This window comes from Suillus bovinus (genome assembly GCF_016758785.1).
Source record: "Suillus bovinus strain UH-Sbo-P2 chromosome Unknown EDB93scaffold_9, whole genome shotgun sequence".
Lineage (NCBI taxonomy): Eukaryota > Fungi > Basidiomycota > Agaricomycetes > Boletales > Suillaceae > Suillus > Suillus bovinus.
This window is the reverse complement of record NW_024542065.1, coordinates 639,276-658,417: the sequence shown is the minus strand read 5'-3', so window position 1 is coordinate 658,417 and position 19,142 is coordinate 639,276. Positions and strand designations below refer to the sequence as shown.

General features: G+C 50.0%; 4 protein-coding genes across 4 annotated transcripts; 3 read left to right on the top strand and 1 right to left on the bottom strand.

Annotated features, from left to right (window-relative positions):
• The first annotated feature begins 6,013 nt into the window (after positions 1-6,013).
• EDB93DRAFT_1335499 (uncharacterized protein) lies at positions 6,014-7,482 on the top strand. The gene has a single exon (XM_041455310.1). It carries the CDS (start codon positions 6,319-6,321, stop codon positions 7,213-7,215), a length of 897 nt encoding a protein of 298 aa, XP_041311016.1. The 5' UTR covers positions 6,014-6,318; the 3' UTR covers positions 7,216-7,482.
• Positions 7,483-7,802: 320 nt separating this feature from the next.
• On the top strand, positions 7,803-10,936 carry EDB93DRAFT_926754 (uncharacterized protein). Its single transcript, XM_041457975.1, has 5 exons — positions 7,803-8,111; positions 8,165-8,238; positions 8,299-8,412; positions 8,466-8,640; positions 8,692-10,936. Exons 2-5 carry the CDS (start codon positions 8,216-8,218, stop codon positions 10,765-10,767), a joined length of 2,388 nt encoding a protein of 795 aa, XP_041311015.1. The 5' UTR covers positions 7,803-8,111; positions 8,165-8,215; the 3' UTR covers positions 10,768-10,936.
• Positions 10,937-11,680: 744 nt separating this feature from the next.
• Positions 11,681-14,427, top strand: EDB93DRAFT_926820 (uncharacterized protein). Its single transcript, XM_041457976.1, has 4 exons — positions 11,681-11,698; positions 11,755-11,874; positions 11,928-12,102; positions 12,154-14,427. Exons 3-4 carry the CDS (start codon positions 11,929-11,931, stop codon positions 14,257-14,259), a joined length of 2,280 nt encoding a protein of 759 aa, XP_041311014.1. The 5' UTR covers positions 11,681-11,698; positions 11,755-11,874; position 11,928; the 3' UTR covers positions 14,260-14,427.
• Positions 14,428-15,006: 579 nt separating this feature from the next.
• On the bottom strand, positions 15,007-18,918 carry EDB93DRAFT_926724 (uncharacterized protein). Its single transcript, XM_041457974.1, has 11 exons — positions 18,591-18,918; positions 18,410-18,542; positions 18,238-18,359; positions 18,022-18,144; positions 17,843-17,969; positions 17,611-17,790; positions 17,091-17,563; positions 16,660-17,036; positions 16,536-16,609; positions 15,833-16,483; positions 15,007-15,778 (listed from the first exon to the last, which is right to left on the bottom strand). Exons 1-11 carry the CDS (start codon positions 18,767-18,769, stop codon positions 15,116-15,118), a joined length of 3,102 nt encoding a protein of 1,033 aa, XP_041311013.1. The 5' UTR covers positions 18,770-18,918; the 3' UTR covers positions 15,007-15,115.
• Between the last annotated feature and the right edge of the window lie 224 nt (positions 18,919-19,142).

Below are 19,142 nucleotides of genomic sequence, written 5' to 3'. Positions count from 1 at the left end.
GAGCTTACAAAGATATCCGCCATCAGTCGCCACGTCGCAGGAAACATACGGAGATGGTGACATTGTGGCCCTCATCACACTCGCCGACGTCATGGGCAACATACGGAGATGGTGGCATCGTGATCTTCATCAGACAGCAACACCATCTGGAGAGGGTGCTGTGGTGAGGCTCAAGAGAACATCCTGGAGACATTACCTCTGCTACGACGGCATACCTGTATCCTCTCACAAGAGATCCTCCCAGCCCTGCGAAAGTAGGGGGAGACCTCTGGGAGGAGGGGGTCTCTCAGACCATATATCCCCTACATAAGAATGGGGTCTGACGTACCGTGGGAACATCGTCAAAGTGGTGCCAAGGGTGAAGCGCTCTCAATTATTTTGAAGGTAAAAATTTACTTTGGACCATTTTGGTCCCGACGTCAACAGGTACTCCCTGTTCCTTCCGTCCCCGGCACACTTCTTGCGCTCGTACCCTCTACTCCTCCTCCCGTTCCTCTCCGGCTTCGGTATCTTTGGACTCAGCGGAATCGGATGTCAATACTCCCCCTCGAGCGCAAGCCAGGCTCATTCGCGTGCGTAGCTTCTGAAGGCGTGGACGAGGGAGTGCCTTGGTGAAGGCGTCGGCTATGTTGTCCTCGCTGGGGCAATAGTGGAGCTTGAAGATGCCGTCCTTGACATGGGATCGGATGAAGTGGTAACGGAGGTCAATGTGCTTAGTGCGGGACTGAAACTTCCCATTTGTTGCGAGGGCTATGGCTGCCTGATTGTCGCAGAAGATGGGAATCGGTTGGGGGGCAGGGTCGTAGAGTTCGCCAATCAGCAACTGAAGGTAAAGTAGCTCACGTACCACACTCGTCAGGGCAATATACTCAGCCTCTGCAGTGGATAGGGCTATCAGTGGTTGCTTGCGGGCGCTCCAGGCGACGGGACCACCATTCAGGAGGACAATATACCCGCTCATGGAGTGCCTGTGGGGCTGGGACGCCCAATCGGCATCAACGTATGCCTCGAGCCCTCCGTCTGTTGAGCCTAGGGTGAGTTCATACTCACTTGTGCCTTTTAGGTAGCGCAGTGTCCGCTTACACGCCTCCCAGTGTGCTCTCCCCGGGTTCCGCATAAACTGGGACAGCGTTGCAACTGCAAACACTATGTCCGGGCGGGTGCTGGTTGCTGCGTACATCAGCGACCCAATGGCCCGCTGATATGGTACGTCTCGCATAGCGTCCAGCTCCGTAGTGGTTCCCGGTCCCTGCTCAACTGACAAGGTAAGTCCGGTCTCCATTGGCGTTTGGGCACTTTTGGCATCATTCAGGTAGAACCGTTCTATGACAGTGTCGACGTAGGCCTTCTGGGATAGGGTTAAGGTACGTCCTGCTCGGTCTCTCGTTACCTTCAGCCCCAGTAACCAATTCAGCTCCCCCAGGTCCGAGATCTCGAAGAATCACTTAAGGTCCTCCTTGAAGCGGTGTATGTGGGAGATATGGTTAGCGGTGACGGCCATGTCGTCGACGGAGACAGTGATGACAATATGCTCGTTTGGAGCGCGTTTGTAGTAAACGGCCTGGTCCACTTTCAACCTGGTAAACCCTAGATCCTTGAAAACTCCTGCCAACTCTTCCGCCCACTCGAACCCTGCCTGTTTCAACCCTGGCAGGCTCCTCCTCAACCTCAAAACTTTTCCATTCTGGCCCTCCTTCAGGTATCCCAGCGGCGCGCACATGTAGATTTCCTCCTGGACGGTAGCATAAAGGTACGCACTTTTTATATCGACTTGATGGATTTCCCAGTCGTTCTGAGCCACCATTGTCAGAGCCGTTCGAATCGTGATCATATTGGCGGTGGGTGCGAAGGTGTCGAAATAGTCGACGCCGTACTGTTGCCGTTGTCCGTTTGCCACGAGGCGCGCTCAAAGCTTGAGCTTCTCTCCGTCCGGTCTGTGTTTGGTTGCCAGCATGAAGTGGCACGGTATGACGTTGGCACCTCTAGGTAAGTCAGTTACTTCCCACGTGCCTAGCTTCTCTAACTGGCTGATCTCGTAGTCAACTGCCTCTTGCCACTCTGCTCCATCTGGCCCATTCAGCGCCTGCTGTAATGTGGGCTCTGGCTCCGCGGTTGCCAAGGCTAGCTCTAGGTGAGCCTTTTCGTTGAGTAGGTCTACTTCTGACGCTTCTTCTAACAGCTTCTTCATTGCCAATGAGGCGGTCTCCTTCGATGTCTGGCCCTTTTGGAGCTTGGCGTAGTAGCCAGGCGGTTCCCTGGTGCGGGTGGATCTCGTGGTCGAAGGTGGTGGGTAGATGGACTGGGTGGATGGTGAGTCGTGCTGCCCGGGTGTAGCAGTAGCAGTAGCAGTAGCAGTCGTGGTCGCAGGTGGCTGCCTGGGTGTAGCAGTAGCAGTAGCAGTCGCAGTCGTGGTCGCAGGTGCGGACTCCCCCTCGTCCAGGACATCTTCAGCAACCACCACTCCTAAGGGCGCAAAGGTGAGGTTTCTCTCTATGGAAACTCGCCTTTTAGAGGGCCAGTACACTCTGTAACCCTTGCTTTCAGCGTCCACCCCTACGAAAACCGCCTCCTCCGCCTTCGCATCCAGCTTCCCCACTTCCAACAGGTGGACATAGACGGTAGCCTGGGCTTGCGCTGATGCACAAGCTCATAGGGCGTAATTCCAGGGGTCGCCCTCGACGGTAAGCGATTTTTCAGCCAGGTGGCATAGTTGACGGCCTCAGCCCACAGAAATTTTGGCAAGTCTTTTGCCAGGAGCATCGCACAGCGCATGTTCAACGATCGTGTGGTTCAGGCACTCAGCCACGCCGTTCTGCTGAGGTGAGTGGTGAACCGTCAGTTGTCGCTCGATCCCATGCTGACGCAGGTATTCATCGAACTCTGCGCTCAGGTACTCTCCTCCTCGGTCCGAACGGACTTTCTGCAGCTTGGTGCCCGGCCTCTGGTGTTCCAACCATGCCTCAAACTCCTTGAAGGCGGTAAGTGCCTCACTTTTCAGTTTCAGGAACCGCATGCGGGTCTGTCTGCTGTAGTCATCGGTGAAGCTGATGTAATACAGCGACCCGTTGATGCTGGCCATCTGCGCTGGGCCCCACAAGTCTGTGTGGACAAGTTCGCTGTAGGTGAGTGCTCACCTCGTCGCCTCGTCTGGGAACGGCTTCCTCGCTGACTTGGCCTTAACACAGATGTCGCAGAATTCCGGCTTTGAGGTGGAGTCTAGCTCGACACCTGTCACCAATCCCTTCCGTACAGCCTCTGCTACTGCCGTCTGGGAGGTATGGCCCAACACCTTGTGGAGCTCCGACACGGTGAGTTTTCCATGGGCTAGATTCACATGATGCTGACGCCGATGTTGTGTGGCCACGCTGTACAGGCCCTCGACCTGAGGAATTTCGGCAATGGTACGACACTCGGGGCCCTTTGAGAGGACTTTGCACATTCAGCCCTCGAACAGCACGGCTATCCCGGCCTCTGCAATTCGGTTGGTGGAAATGAGCGTGAAGGCCATTTTCGGTGCGTACAGTGCATTTTTGAGTGTGACTTTTGTACGATGCTCACCAAGGGGTAGCTCTAGGTCCACATCTCCTCGTCCTACGGCACTCAAACTAGAGCCATCAGCAGTGCGGATCTCTTGGGGTGGTATGGTGGTGAAATTGGTGAATTTTGCCCAGTCTGGGCAGAAATGAGAGGTGGCGCCAGAATCAATGATCGCGCCCCGGCGCTCGGCAGGTACCTTCAGGTCCTTGGCAATGCTTGCCAAGTCGAACAAGACAAATGTGTACTGGTCTTGGGACTCGGATCCTGCATTTGAAGCTGAGTTTGCCGTCTCCCTCCTCCCCTTTTCACCTTTCTTTTTCTGCTGATTCGGGCCTTGGCCCTCTTTTCCACCTCCAGGTCGCCAACAATCGGATTTGTAGTGGCCCTTTCTCTCACAATTGTAGCAAGTGATATCGGGGTTCGACTTGCTCACAGAGGACAAGGTTTCAGAATGTCTCTTGCCCTTCCCCTCCTTCGCAGCCAGTGCGGTCCCTGAGCTGCCCTTTTTACTTGGGCGTCGTTCAGTGAGTTGACGATGCTCGTATTCTTCACTAATGATATTGATGAGCTCGTAGGACGACAAAGGGACCTTGGTGATTTTGGCGGCTGCATTAATGGACGATAGAAGAGGGCGGTATGATTCTGGGAGTGAGCCAAGGATGATCGCGTGGAAGTCAGTGTCTTGTATCGCTGCACCCATGCCCGCTAATAACTCTCTTAAGCGCAGCATTTCTGAGAAGTGCGCTTTGACATCTCCCCCCTCCTCGCACCTGGTGTCCTGCAAACGGCGTCGCAGGTCTATTTGGACGAGCTCGGTCTTACCCTCGTGGATCTGGCATATCTCTGTCCAGACCTCTGAGGCAGCTACGGACTTCTGTACGCACAGGAGTAGACGATCAGTAATAGTACTGAAAATTTGCTGCTTGACCAGTGAGTTCTTTTGGTCGTATTCGTCCATGAGTCTATCGTGCTCATTGATCTCCTTCTCAGTAGGTGTCGAACCATCGGACTTCTGTGGAAGTCCCGTTTTCTTGTCTATGACGAACGGTAATGGTTCGGCTGCACAACCGTCTAGATATCGCATCAAACCTCGGGCACTGATTGCCGTCAATGTTCTTTCCTTATAGGTAATCCAGTTCGTGCTGTCTTCGGCAAGCTTTGGGACATTGAACTGTTACAAGAACATCTAGACACTTGGGCCCCTACCATTTTTCTCCTAATCCTCCTCGTATCAGCCCTCGCGTCATACCCTTACCCCGACCTTACCCTTGTTATCCTCGTCATCCTCGCATTCCCTTTCGCCCTCTACCTGTCGCTCCAGCAGAGCCAGTACATCTGGCCGGACCCTTTTGCTGACAAAGCATACCCATGCTCCGCTCCACCACCTGACTGATCCTGGGGACAGTCCCCTTACCCTTACCATCCGGACGGTAACCTATGATACAATGCACGACGCATCCACTTTGCCCTTTTCCCTTTCTTGATCTCTGACTCGGTGCGCAGTCGCACATGCAACTTATACTTAGATCCGCAGCTGCACGATTGTGTCCCTGCGCGTTTCACTTCTTATTTTGATCGTTGACTCACTTTCTTATCTAGCACGTTCTGCCTTGACCAAATGTGCCTTCCTATTATGGTTATACCCTTTACCGATTGCCTCTCCCGGTAGTACGAGTTATCACCCACTAATACGTCTCCTGTCCTCTATATAAACTCGCTACCATGTACTGTATTCCCTAACTTGAATCTACTTGGTTCTTGACCTCCTACTCTCACCAGAGTGATCCTTTCTGCCTCGCCAGCAGTCTATATTCTATCTTCTTATCTGCTCCTCGCGGATAAGCCTATAGTCTCGACCTTTACTCATCGACTTCGTCGACGAGCAAAGCCCCTGTTAACTAGTCGGACTTCTGTCCTTCTAATTAACGACGATCCTTACAATTAACCTTCGGGTGTCGTAAGCCTAGGCCGATATAGCTCATCGTCTCGCAACCGCTTGATGTAAGCTACCCGATTTGGACATAGGCGTCAAATCTTACTTGCCGAAGCCTCGCCAAGTAAGACCCCTAACCTTGGGCTAGCCCAAGGACGTCCTCGACCGTTGACGACACACGCTCTGTTTGAGCGTCGCCAACAGATACCATCCAAGTCGTAACATGAACAAGGCGGACCTGCTGGCAGGGAGCGTAGTATTGGCGGTCATGGCAGGGCTCATAACCTCTAGAGATTAGAGGTAGAGCGGGATAGAAAGGATCTAACAGGTAAGAGCAAGTCTCAGTCTCTAGAAAGAACTCATATTGACGAAGCGTGTACCTAACAGGTAAGAGCAACTACGCTAAGTCAGTTAAGTGTAACAATAACGGTAAAGGTGTAGACTCACGTCTCAGTCTCTAGAAAGAACTGAGACGCTCGCAACGGTTGGGCGCTAGTATTTATATGGTAAGCGCTCTCGATTATTTTGAAGGTAAAAATTTACTTTGGACCATTTCGGTCCCGACGTCAACAGGTACTCCCTGTTCCTTCCGTCCCCGGCACACTTCTTGCGCTCGTACCCTCTACTCCTCCTCCCGTTCCTCTCCGGCTTCGGTATCTTCGGGCTCAGCGGAATCAGATGTCAATAATTCCTTGCGCCTCGCCATCGTGACTGGCTGCCCAGGATTTTTGCAGCCAGCCGATGCTGCATTTATCTGGGATGGCGTTTTCGACTGGAAGGACGACCCACGTACTACAGAAGACTTCAATTGGCTCGTGGACTTCCTGGTACACTTTCGGAAGTCCACAATGAGGAACTTTGATGCTATGGGAGATGCGCTACTCGCACTGAGCGCCATCCGGGGTCTGGGAAGTGTCACCAGACGAGGCAATTACCTTGACTCCATCATCTTCGCTATGGAAGCGGATAAACCATCCCGGCTTCGTCACGCAGCCCTTCGAGCTGTATTCGATGCCCGTTTTGAACTAGTCGATATAGTTGATCAGGGGAAGGAAGAATTTAGGGACAAGTTATTAAAGGAACTCGCGCCAGCTCTGTTCACTGCAGCTAAACCCATCGCGCCACAGCTACCTGACTCTGATGATCCGGACGTTGTCTTTAATCCGAGACGTGACGACTTCTATTTACGACTCATTCTCACTCTAACAAAGCAAAGGGATTGGCGCGCTCATTTAGTGAGAGCCGGTCACATAGAGCGATGCACATCTCTCCTAGGCCACGTTATCGAGAACTCGACGTCATCTGTCACATCTCATTCTTACTATCTTGCAGGCATATTGATACAGATGGCTACCCCGGTTGGCACTGCTCTGGACACTCAACCTACGAACAAGGAAGAACCCTGTCCCACTACAAACTCTGCAGCGACACTTCCTGCAGTCCCAGAGACTCCTACTCTCCTGGGCATTCCAGATGACATATCTGAGAAGGAATGGTGGGATCTGCTCAAAGGAGCATGGACGGCGATGCGTTACAATGACCTCCACCTCGAGCCAGAAGCAGTTGAGGTACTGCCTGGCATTGTCACGTACACTCTTGATCTCCTACAAACACCCACTGCTCGATATGACACGCGGGGTCTTGCTCGAGTGGTGGATCGGATATGTGAGGCGCTCGATGATGATGATGACGCAAAGTTGGAAGTGAAACGCCTACAGGATGCGCTGTACAACAAGGTAGCATAGTTTATTTCATCAGTCAAAAGTTAGATGATGTACAGTCTCTCTTATCCAATACGTAGAAGGTCTATTCTTTGTTCTAATCATATCACTTAGTTTGGGTTACTCCTCAGGCTTTGAAATCCAAGTCAGCTTCAAGTTTCACGCTCACCTGTGGAAAAAGTTGTACACTATGATAAGTATAGATGTTTCGTCACATTCTTCAACTTATATTCGGTACAATAATATCAGCCTTGAATTCTCAGATTCGAAATGTAATTCAACTAGGCGCCGTCACTTGGCAATGTTGGCATTGACCGGGACCATTGGGCGCCAGCTTGGCGCCGAGTCGACATAAGTCGACATGCTTAGTAATAATTGGTCCGCAGACCCATTGACAATGATTGAGATGGTACATGCTTGCAAGCAAGTTAACTATTCGCTGTCATACTGAAACTTGAAATCAGTCAGTCTTCTTCGCACTGCGCACAAGCCCGATGATGCTAACCCTCACCTTGGTATCTTTCCGAGCGCCTTAGGTGAGGCCTATCAGTATCACACGCTAAGAACTCAGGTACAGTCACGGTCGTACATTATTAGGTTCGTTATCATTATAGCGCTCACTAGTCTCACCTAACCACAACTTTGGGACGAAGGAAGACACTTAATCCTTCCAATAAAGGTCTGCTTCTGATGGCAGTGAGCGCTTCCTGTCAGGTGAATTAGTCTCCCGCGTGCCGAATGCCACGGATGTGTTCAATAGCGGCAAAGAAGGCAAGTAACTATCATGTCAAATGCTTAACCTGTCACTGCGGGCTATGGAATCTACCGCTCTTGGCGCTCGTCCTGAGTTGGCACACTGGCAGGCCCTACTGTAGGCTCTACCCATATATATGTGCTAGCCGCTTGTGCAATCTGCTTCGGTGAGTCGTGACGGTCTCTGCATCATATCACTCACGACCCATCAAATTTCCAGTATTACTCTGCTTGGCCGGTAAAGCGACAAAGGACATAGTCTCCAGTAATAATGGTCGATAACAGGAATCATTCGTGAGCAAGGTTTTCTTTGACCCAAAGCCGTCCTCTAACTGACTCGAGTGGTTCACCTAGTAACCGGAAGGTTCCGCGACCTCGCGCTTTATCCACACCACAGATATCTCAAGAATCTCAACGAAAAAGTGTATTATCCGAAGAATATCAACAATCAAGCACATCACGCGACGAGTACATCATGCGATTAACATGCATCATCAATAGCTAATTAATTTCTAACTTAGAACGCCGGAGCTTCTGCGGCAGATCCTCGAGACGCTGCAGTACTCAAATATCGCAGAAAAAGGAGACAAGGACGTACGGAGCAGGTTCTGGGCGACTTACGACCAAGTTGCCAAAGAGCACGATGGAGAGTTCTTAGAGCGGAACAACAGCGATATGGATATCGTGCTCATTTTCGTAAGCTGTCGAATCCTTCGGTGCGTTCATATGACTGAGAGAATATCATAGTCTGGTCTCTTTTCCGCTGTCAATACGGCCTTTATCATTGCCATGCAATCCAACTCCACGACCACTGTGCTCGTTCAAAACACCTCCCAAAATAATACCATCTCATCCTCCATTGCGTCAGATACGAAGTCACCCAACGGTACTTGGTTTGAGGGTTTGGCATACGTCGCACTGTCGTTCAGTCTTCTGGCTGCCTTCGGCGCTGTACTCGGCAAACAGTGGCTCAGCCATTATAAATCGAACAATATCCATGGCTCCCTTGAGGATCGCGGAAAGCACAGACAACGAAAGTTAGATGGGATGGAAGCATGGTATTTTGATGCTGTGCTGCAATCGTTTCCAGTCTTACTGCAAATCTCGCTCCTTTTATTTGGGATTGCTATCTCAGCCTTCGTATGGTCTCAGCAAGGCAAACTAGCCATCGCTGTCATAGTGTCGATGGCGTTGGGCATGTTTTTTTATTGGTTCATCATCGTTGCTTCCTTAAAATCTCGACAGTGTCCTTTCCAAACTCCTGTCTCAACGGTCATCCGCGTACTCTACGAGCGCGTATCCACGTACGTCAAGGACTGGCGTGGTGAGCTATCATCATCACCTGACCCTAGAGATGAGATACTCTCTGAGGTACCGTCGATGAAGTGGATCTTCGAATCGTCCACGGATCCGGAGGTAATCAGTTCGGTCGCTTGGATGGTGCCTTCTGTCAAATGGACCCCTGAACTGCAACCCGAACTGCACATGCGAACTATATGCTTGCGCTTGTTGAGCACATTCAAAGCGTGCTTTGCTGCTGGTGTCCGGACCTTCTCTGCACGCCGAAGAGCCATCGCATGCGGAAGAGCCTTGCATCATGTAGTATGCGATAAAAATATACAGAACTATGTTCCCTCTGATGTCACTTACTTTGATGGGGGGCCGTTGGAGATGTGGTCTCATTGGCAAGGCCTCAGTCTCCCCTTGGGACTTGAGGACTGCAAAGAATTTTATGACCAGTACGCCACGACTCTAGATGAAGATCGTGAAGATGAAGCACGCAATGCCTTGCGCCTTGCTATTGTGACTGGCTGCCCAGGATTTTTGCAGCCAGACGATACTGCATTGATCTGGGATGGCGTTTTCGACTGGAAGGACGACCGGCGTAGTACAGAAGACTTTGATTGGCTCGTGGACTTCCTGGTACACTTCCGGACGTCCACAAAGAGGGACTTCGATGCCATGGGAGATGCACTGCTCGCACTGAGTGCCATGCGGGGTCTGGGAAGTGTCACCAGACGAGACAATTACCTTGACTCCATCATCTTCGCTATGGAAGCGGATAAACCATCTCGGCTTCGTCACGCAGCCCTTCGAGCTGTATTCGATGCCCGTTTTGAACTAGTCGATATAGTTGATCAGGGGAAGGGAGAATTTCGGGACAAGTTATTAAAGGAACTCGCGCCAGCTCTGTTCGTCACAACCAAACCTATCGCGCCACAGCTACCTGGCTCTGATGATCCGGACGTTGTCTTTAATCCGAGACGTGACGACTTCTATCTACGACTCATTCTCACTCTGGCAAAGCAAGGGGATTGGCGCTCTCATTTAGTGAGAGCCGGTCACATAGAGCGATGCACGTCTCTCCTAGGCCATGTTATCGAGAACTCGACGGCATCTGTCACATCTCATTCTTACTATCTTGCAGGCATATTGATACAGATGGTTACCCCGGTTGGCACTGCTCTGGACTCCAAACCTACGAACAAGGAAGGATCCCGTCTCACTACAAACCTTGCAGCCACACTTCGTACAACCCCAGAGACCCCTACCCTACCGGGTTTACTAGATAACATCTCTGAGAAGGAATGGTGGGATCTGCTTAAAGGAGCATGGACGGCGATGCGTTATAATGACCTCCACCTCGAGCCAGAAGCAGTTGAGGTACTGCCTGGCATTGTCACGTACACTCTTAGTCTTCTACAAACACCCACTGCTCTATATGACACGCGGGGTCTCGCTCGAGTGGTGGATCGGATATACGAGGCGCTCGATGATGGTGAAGCGAAGTTGGAAGTGAAACGCTTACGGGATGCGCTGTAAGATACCATAGTTCAGTTAGAGTCAGACGATGTACAGTATCACTTAGTTTCTCCTATGCAAACCAAACAGAAGAGATTTTGTTGTAATCATATCACTTGTTATGAACGAGTACTTAGTTCTAGCCTTGGATTCCGCTACGGCAGTAGTGATATGCATCGGTCTATAATGGGACCAACCGTAGCGGGCTCTGCCGCGAGCGGCCTTTCGCGTTTTAATGACAAATAGTCACATGCTTGGCGTCGTGCTTCTTGATCCACAGCTCAGCGCTCAGCACTCAAGTACTCAAGTACTCATGTACTCATGATTGAGATGGCACATAACCTTGCTGCTTGCAAGCAATCACTGTTGAAACTAGTCAGTCTTCTTCGCACTGCACACAAGCCCGATGCTAATCCCGACCTTGGTATCTTCCTAGCGCCTTAGGTGAGTATCACGCGCTAAGAACTTAGGTACAGTCGTACATTATTAGGTTCGTTATCATTATAGCGCTCACTAGTCTCATCTAACCACAACTTTGGGGACGAAGGATGTCATTTAATCCTCCCAATAAAGGTCTGTTTCTGATGGCAATGAGCGCTCCCTGTCAAGTTAATTGGTCTTCCGTGTGCCGAATGCCACGGGGTGATGAGGATTGTGTTCAATCGCGGCGAAGAAGACAAGTAATTATCATGTCAAATGCTTGGCCTGTCATTGCGGCCTATGAAATCTACCGCTCCTAGCGCTCGCCGTGGGTTAGCACAGACTACAGTAAGCTCTACACATATAAATATACGTGCTGTCTGCTTTTGCAATTTGCTTTAGTGACGGTCTCTGCATCATATCACTCGCGACCCGTCAGATTTCCAGTCACGGTAGTACTCTACTTGGCCGTTAAAGCGACAGAGGACATAATTCTTCAGTACTGATGGCTGATAATAAGAATCATTTGTTAGTGAGGTTTTTTGACTCAAAGGCGTCCTCTAATTGACCGAGTGGTTCATCTACTAGTAAGCGGAAGCTTCCGCGACCTCCCGCTTTATCCACACCACAGTTATCTCAAGAATCTCAAAGACAAAGTGTACTATCTGAAGAATATCAACAACCAAGCATCTCACCCCAACGCGACAAGTACATCATGTGATTAACGTGGATAATCAATGGCTAATCAATTTTCAAAATAGAATGCCAGAGCTTCTGCAGCAGATCCTCGAGACGCTACAGGACTCAAGTATCGCGGAAAAAGGAGACAAGGACGAACGGAGCAGGTTCTGGGCGACTTACGACCAAGTTGTCAAAGAGCACGATGGAGAATTCTTAGAGCGGAACAACAGCGATATGGATATCGTGCTCATTTTCGTAAGCTGTCGAATTCTTCGGTGCGTTCATATGACTGAGAGAATATCATAGTCTGGTCTCTTCTCTGCTGTCAATACAGCCTTTATTATTGCCATGCAATCCAACCCCACTACCACTGTGCTCGTTCAAAACACCTCCCAAAATACTACCGTCTCATCTTCCACCGCGTCAGATCCGAAGTCACCCAACGGTACTTGGTTTGAGGGTTTGGCATATGTTGCATTATCGTTCAGTCTTCTGGCTGCCTTCGGGGCTGTACTCGGCAAACAGTGGCTCAGCCATTATAAATCAACCAAGACTCATGGTTCCCTTGAGGATCGCGGAAAGCACAGACAACGAAAGTTAGATGGGCTGGAGGCATGGCATTTTGATTCCGTACTGCAATCGTTTCCCGTTTTACTGCAAATCTCGCTCCTGTTATTTGCGATTGCTATCTCGGCCTTCGTATGGTCTCAGCAAGGCAAATTAGCCATCGCTGTCATAGTGTCGATGGCGTTCGGCATGATTTTTTACTGCTTCATCATCATCGCTTCCTTAAAATATCAGCAGTGTCCTTTTCAAACTCCTATGTCAAAAATCATCCGCGTACTCTGCCAGCGCGTATACATGTACGTCAAGACCTGGCGTGGAGAGGCGTCGCCTGACGCTGGAGAGGCCAAGGAGACGCTTTCTGAGGTACCGTCGATGAAGTGGATATTTAAATCATCCACGGATCCGGAAGTAATCAGTTCGGTCGCTCGGATGGTGCCTTCTGTCCAATGGACCTCCGAACTGCAACCCGAACTGCGACCTGAACTGCACATCCCAAATATATGCTTGCGCTTGTCGAGCACATTCAAAACGTGCTTTAATGCTGGTGCCTGGAGCACTTCGACACGCCGAAGAGCCCTCGCGTGCGGGAGAGCCTTGCATCACCTATTCTACGAGGCAAATATACAGAAATATATTACCCCCAATGTCAAGCACTTTGATGGGGCGTCGTCGGAGATGTGGTCCTACTGGCAAGATCTCAATCTTCCCTGGGGACTTAAGAAGTGCAAAGCATCATTTGACCAGTACGCCACGACTCCACATCAATATCATGAAGACGAAGCACGTAATGCCTTGCGCCTCGCTATCGTGACTGGCTGCCCAGGGTTTTTACACCCAGACGATCCTGCATTGATCTGGGATGGAGTTTTCGACTGGGAGGATGACTCGCGTACTGCAGAAGACTATGATTGGCTTGTGGACTTCCTGGTATACTTCCAGAAGTTCACAACGAGGAACTTCGATGCCATGGGAGATGCGTTTCTCGCATTGAGTGCCATGCAGGGTCTGGGAAGTGTCAGCAGACGGGACAAATACCTTGACGTCATCATCTTCGCCATGGAAGCGGATAAACCATCCCGGCTTCGTCACGCAGCCCTTCGAGCTGTATTCGATGCACGGCTTGAACTAGTCAATATAGTCGACCAGGAGAAGGGAGAATTTCGGGAAAGGTTGTTAAAGGAACTCACGCCAGCTCTATTCATCACAACCAAACCTATCGCGCCACAGCTACCTGGCTCTAATGATCCGGATGCTGTCTTTAATCCGAGACGTGACGACTTCTATCTACGACTCATTCTCACTCTGGAAAAGCAAAGGGATTGGCGCGCTCGTTTAGTGCAAGTCGGTCACATAGAGCGATGCGCATCTCTGCTAAGCCACGTCATCGAGGACTCGATGTCATATGACATATCTGGCGCATCTCATGCTTACTATCTTGCAGGTATATTGATACAGATGTTGGGGCAGGCTAATCCGGCTGGCACTGCTCTGAACTCTGAATTTACGAACAAGGAAGGATCCCGTCTCACTACAAGCCTTGCAGCCACACTTCCTGCAGCCCCAGAGACTCCTACTCCACCGGACTTGCTAGATAAGATATCTGAGAAGGAATGGTGGGATCTGATGAAAGGAGCATGGAGGGCGATGCGTTACAATAACCTTCACCTTGTGCCAGAAGCAGTTGAGGTACTGCCTGGCATCGTCACGTACACCATCGGTCTCCTGCAAACACCCAGTGCTCTATATGACACGCGGAGTCTCGTTCGAGTGGTGGATCGGATATACGAGGTGCTCGATAATGGTGAAGTGAAGTCGGAAGTGAAACGCCTACGGGATGCGCTGTAACATAAGGTAGCGTTCATTACACGCAAGCTTGGTATCAATCAGGTTCAGACGATGTACAGTATCACTTAGTTTCTCCTATGCAAACCAAACAGAAGATATATTCTTTGTTGTAATTATATCACTTGTTTTGAACGAGTAGTTCGTGGGCGTTGGTCATTCATTTTGAAATCTAGATTGCCCTCGTGCACGGAAAAAGTTGTGCATCGTAAGTATTAGATATTCGTCCAACATGAAGACATTTAATTGCGTGATAGGTTATGATTTTGACCAATTGATGATACTCGACCTTCATGGAAGATCAAAAGGCTCCAGTTGCCTCAATATCCATGTTCGGTAGACAGGATATCCCAACTAAGGACAGCCTCTGTCGTGAGCATTGTTATGGGGAAAACGATAGTGTGGTCCCTGTGTTCACCCATTCAGATGTAGGTGTGTTCTAAAACAATTGATGTATGACATTCCTCAACGAGCACTGCGTTCTGTCGGTATCATTCAAAATTGGTTGCAGGCAGTTGTCCACCATTAGCAACAAGTCTTGTAGCGGTGTCTGGATCCTCGGTGCGGAGGTATCTTACATACTCGAGTATTACATATTACACGGACAGGAACGACAGTGACGACCTAATGAATGGAAGATAATCGAGTATCGATGAGAATATGATGCGCAAATCTATGGATGATGAGTGTTGTTTTTGTTTATTTGATAAAAAATTGTGGATAAAGGAGGCGAAAAACGTATTGATATATTAGAATGATTGGCTTGAAGAAAGGAAGATAAAATGAAAATGTACGTGTACGGAGTGACAAAGAAATCAAACCGTGCCTAACTCTAGAAATGTCAGTACAGCTGATGCAATCACTGAGCCCAATGGTTCCATTCAGGACCGCTTTGCATGTCTCGTTGGGAGCTAGTGAAGTGATCAGGTCCCGGAGTGAGATGCACGTTCATTGGTGCATTTGATGCAAATGATCCGCGAGGGTAACGTCCAGGGTGACCGCGACCTCCATTCTTGAAATTGGACTGATGGTCTCTGCGGTGTTGGCGACGAGGAGGTACATTGATATTGCGTTGCTCAAACATTGGCTGCATGTGTGTACCGCCAGAACCCATAGGAACATTTGATGGAGCTTGCATATGCTGGTTGATGCCAAATGGGGCATGATTCGGCATCCAGCCGTTTGGACTCATTATCGGAAACGGTCCTGGATTCGGGTGCTGAATACCTGGCGGCACTGACATGCCAGGTCCGAACGCAGGCGTAGGATAAGGCTTCCAATTATTAGGAGGTTGATTTGGGACTGAAGCAAGGGCAGCCTCTGTGGAGGTCGAAGCTTGTTCGCCTTGAGCGCCGGACATGTATTGATTCAGAGCGTCTGGAGGGTAAACAGGAACCAGAATACCCTGATCTCCGTGAATGAACCCCGTAGGTATCAGCGGTGCTTGTGCTGCGACAGGGGTCTGTCCCTGGCCTTGCTCTCGCACGGGTGTTCTCGCAGGATATGGATATGGAATGAATGGCTTGAACAGTACGTCAGCACTGCAACATTGGAGCTTAAGATCTAGAAAACCTACAGCATACATGCCCGGGTGAACAATCGGAGCAGGTGTTGTTGAAGGTGTTCCACGAGCATCCGCGCCACTAGCTGGCTGAAACGATTGACTCATCGGTGGCGGAAGAGGAAATCCAGGGTATGCCCCCATATACTGCATGTGATATGGTGGGAAACCAGCTACCCATCCTTGAGGATGATAATACCCCATCGTGGGTACAGGATAAGCCATATGTTGAGGAGGGGCAGATGATGTCACCGATGTTTGTGAGGTGGAAGTAGCAATAGAAGCAGCCTGAGGCGAGACAGTGTCGTCTAGATTGACGGTCTTTACATCATCCGTAACTAGAGAGGAAAGTTGTCGAGGTTCAGAGGCAATGTCAAGCTTTTCATCTGACTGCCCGACGTCGAGGACTGAAGCTTTGGTGGCTATCTTGTGGCCGATGTTCAACTCTTGTAGCCTCTCCTCCAAGGCGGTCGCAGATGGTTGTTGAACATTAGGATCCACGCAAAAATCGTCGCTAGAGACAAGTGACGGTTCTGAACCATGTCGGACCATGCTCCCCTCAAGGTTTCGCCCGCGGTTACGATTGGATCTCCAGTTCGTGCGATGCGGAGGGTTCCAGTCGCGGAGTTGAACGCGGATTGGGCGTCCGTCAAGAATCCTGTTATGCTTATGGCAGACGGATTAGCGTGGAAATGGGAGTCGAAGTATTTGATCGTACCTCTTCACTGACAGCTCGAGCAGGAGAATCCTTGTTATTGAATGTGACAAAAGCAAATGCAGAACGCTTGTTAACTACAAAAAGTAATAGTTACAGAGTGAGGGTAACAAAAATCAAAGCCTACCTGGCCTGATAACTTTGACATTCTCTACGCCACCATACCTTGAGAACAAGTTACGGACGCGTTCTTCGTCCCAGGCGTTCGGGCCATACATCTCCAATCCTCCAACGAAGATGGTAGTAGGATCCAATGGACCTTCGCGCTTTGCATCCCATTGCAGGCCATTCTTCGTGACGAACTCAGGTAAAGATCCGGACTGAAAGTCGCTAAGGTAGTTGCCGGTGGTAGGAGTATGAGGTATCAATGACCCCGGCGTTTTCGGGGTCATGGGCGAAGTCCCAAACTCAGGAGTCGGAGGGATGCCGAGTTCAATGTCATAGGATTCTCCCTGGCTAATAACGTCTGAGATACCCGACATAGATGGTAAGTGCGTCACGATGCTAGAGTAAGTTGTGCTCAGTTGGAATTTACTACAAGAAGAAACAACAACTAGCCTCTGATTTTCGTCAGCAGCCTCCATTCGGTCGCTCCAATACTTTTTCGTTTCTCGTTCAGAGACGGGCGGAAAGTGCTTCTTGTCCACACCTGATGGCTTGTGGCTCAATGATAGAGCTCGAGGACGTTTTGGTGCCGTGCCTGTCACATCCAACGCGCTGTTCTGTGAGGACCAGGTCATATCGCACAGTGCAGTAGATGCTCGATTCGAATTACGCGAGATGTTGCCAAGGCTAGCTGACGATGAAATCGGTTGTGTGCCAGGATGACAGGGAACGAGCGAATCTATGGATGAAAACCGGTTTGGAAATGCGAAATGCGACGGAGTCACAGGCGTGGAGTTGACTGCTTGACCTTGCCAATGATGTTGATTAATTTGGACAGGCTGGGCGCCATGGTATGGCATCGGCTGGCGTGGGTGAGCTGGATGGTGAGCCCAAGTCACAGTCAAGTGAGGGACTCGGCGTAGAGTCTAGCAGTTGCGTCAGTATGAGCAGTCAAGTAGCTCTGTCAATTCACCATCAGAGCACCAACGCAGTCATCACGGTGGCACCATTTTATTTCCCAGCAACCTGTCTCCATTTCTGCAGAGCGGTGTGCATTATGCGGAGAAGGATACTCTTGCTGAACACCTGATTCGAATTCGTGAGGGAGAAAATGTTCGATAGCCCCGAAGATGGTGGATATCTTTCTTAAAGTCTAGGGCAAGGTTAGAACCCACAGTTCCGGTGATAGGCTAGGTTACGAGTACTTCGGCGTTATAAAGCAGCGGGTTAAAATACGCCCCGGATTCATCTGCCTCTCGATCGCCGAGAGGCAGAAGGCCTTCATTCTCCGCTGCGGCACGCGCATCCGAGTTGTACAGGAGTGACAGGTGCCTGGCAAATTTACTTCCGTCAGAGAACACGAAGAAAACTGAAGAAAAAATACCGGGAGCCCAGGACCCTAGATATTTTCATCGCCCAAGGCAAGTTAATGTCGACAGGCTGACCATCCTGAAGGTCGCCAAAGCTTGATTTGGTGTCTGACGAAGGCACAAACTGACGTGGTGTACTGGAAACTGGATCAGAAACATGACTACTGGATATATGCGCGTGTTCAAGTGCATATATACACATGTGGGGATGCGCCTTCGCGAAAACTGACCGGTAGGATATGAGTAGGGTTCTCAAGGCTCGTGCGGGCTCGTAGCGTAAGTAACGCCCCATGAATTGTTTAGGGTCCGACGAATGCAAATTTGCGATTAGCATCGCCGCTGTCTCAGCGTCCTGGTGCAGCATCAGAAATATACTCGGAACATGTAATAACGAAGACAGACCTGACACTGGATGAATGCGCAAGTTCCGCCCTTTGAATCACGAACGACCTTGATGGTCTGTACCTCTGGGTGATCAGAAAGATGATCAGAAAGCATACGAGTTAACTCCAGATGATCGATATTAGTCGGTAGACTGGGGGGAAAGTCAATGAACGAGCTATCTTGTGTCTAAATAACGTACCTTCCGATGAAGATGCTAGCGTCTTGAACGATTCTGTCTGCAGACTTCTTAGAGTCGTCACATGCCTCGTTAATGGTCAAAGGGATGTCTTGAGTAGGACCTTCTGTTGGGGAGAGAGGAGCAGAGAGTAATGTGTCAAAACGAGTACCCCAAGATCGCGCCTGGGTGTGCTGGGGCATGTCTATAGAATGAACTAAGGAATAGTACTAGTTAGTGATGATGGTAAGGTGGAGAGAAGGTCCAAAACAGAGACGCAAACAACTGTGGCTCACATGCACACCTCTAGGATACCAACTTGTCAGAACAGGTTCAAACAGGAAAAACAAGTTCTTCTTTGTTATCCCTTCGCTGTAGAAACGGAAGATATTCAGATGGAACCAAGAGATTCTTTGTGATTGGCTCACATGAAATATTCCTGGTAAACGACGATCAAGGTGATTTATTCATTTGATCGATTGCGTGAGACACGAGTCTGAGCTCGGAGAAGGTACTCGCGACGCCTACTTGGGACGACGCAAACTCCAACTCAAGGGATGCGATCAGCGACCGGAC

What these genes read in the sequence shown, in the direction of transcription:
- EDB93DRAFT_1335499 (XM_041455310.1), top strand. Translation starts at nt 6,319, where the DNA reads ATGAGGAACTTTGATGCTATGGGAGATGCGCTACTCGCACTGAGCGCC.
- EDB93DRAFT_926754 (XM_041457975.1), top strand. Translation starts at nt 8,216, where the DNA reads ATGGTCGATAACAGGAATCATTC. An exon ending in GTCGATAACAGGAATCATTC is followed by an intron (nt 8,239 to 8,298) that starts GTGAGCAAGGTT and finishes TGGTTCACCTAG; the next exon opens with TAACCGGAAGGTTCCGCGAC. An exon ending in TCAAGCACATCACGCGACGA is followed by an intron (nt 8,413 to 8,465) that starts GTACATCATGCG and finishes TTTCTAACTTAG; the next exon opens with AACGCCGGAGCTTCTGCGGC.
- EDB93DRAFT_926820 (XM_041457976.1), top strand. Translation starts at nt 11,929, where the DNA reads ATGCCAGAGCTTCTGCAGCAGATCCTCGAGACGCTACAGGACTCAAGT. An exon ending in TGGATATCGTGCTCATTTTC is followed by an intron (nt 12,103 to 12,153) that starts GTAAGCTGTCGA and finishes AGAATATCATAG; the next exon opens with TCTGGTCTCTTCTCTGCTGT.
- EDB93DRAFT_926724 (XM_041457974.1), bottom strand. Translation starts at nt 18,769, where the DNA reads ATGCCCCAGCACACCCAGGCGCGATCTTGGGGTACTCGTTTTGACACA. An exon ending in GCTAGCATCTTCATCGGAAG is followed by an intron (nt 18,543 to 18,590) that starts GTACGTTATTTA and finishes CTTTCCCCCCAG; the next exon opens with TCTACCGACTAATATCGATC. An exon ending in ACTGCGTTGGTGCTCTGATG is followed by an intron (nt 17,564 to 17,610) that starts GTGAATTGACAG and finishes CGCAACTGCTAG; the next exon opens with ACTCTACGCCGAGTCCCTCA.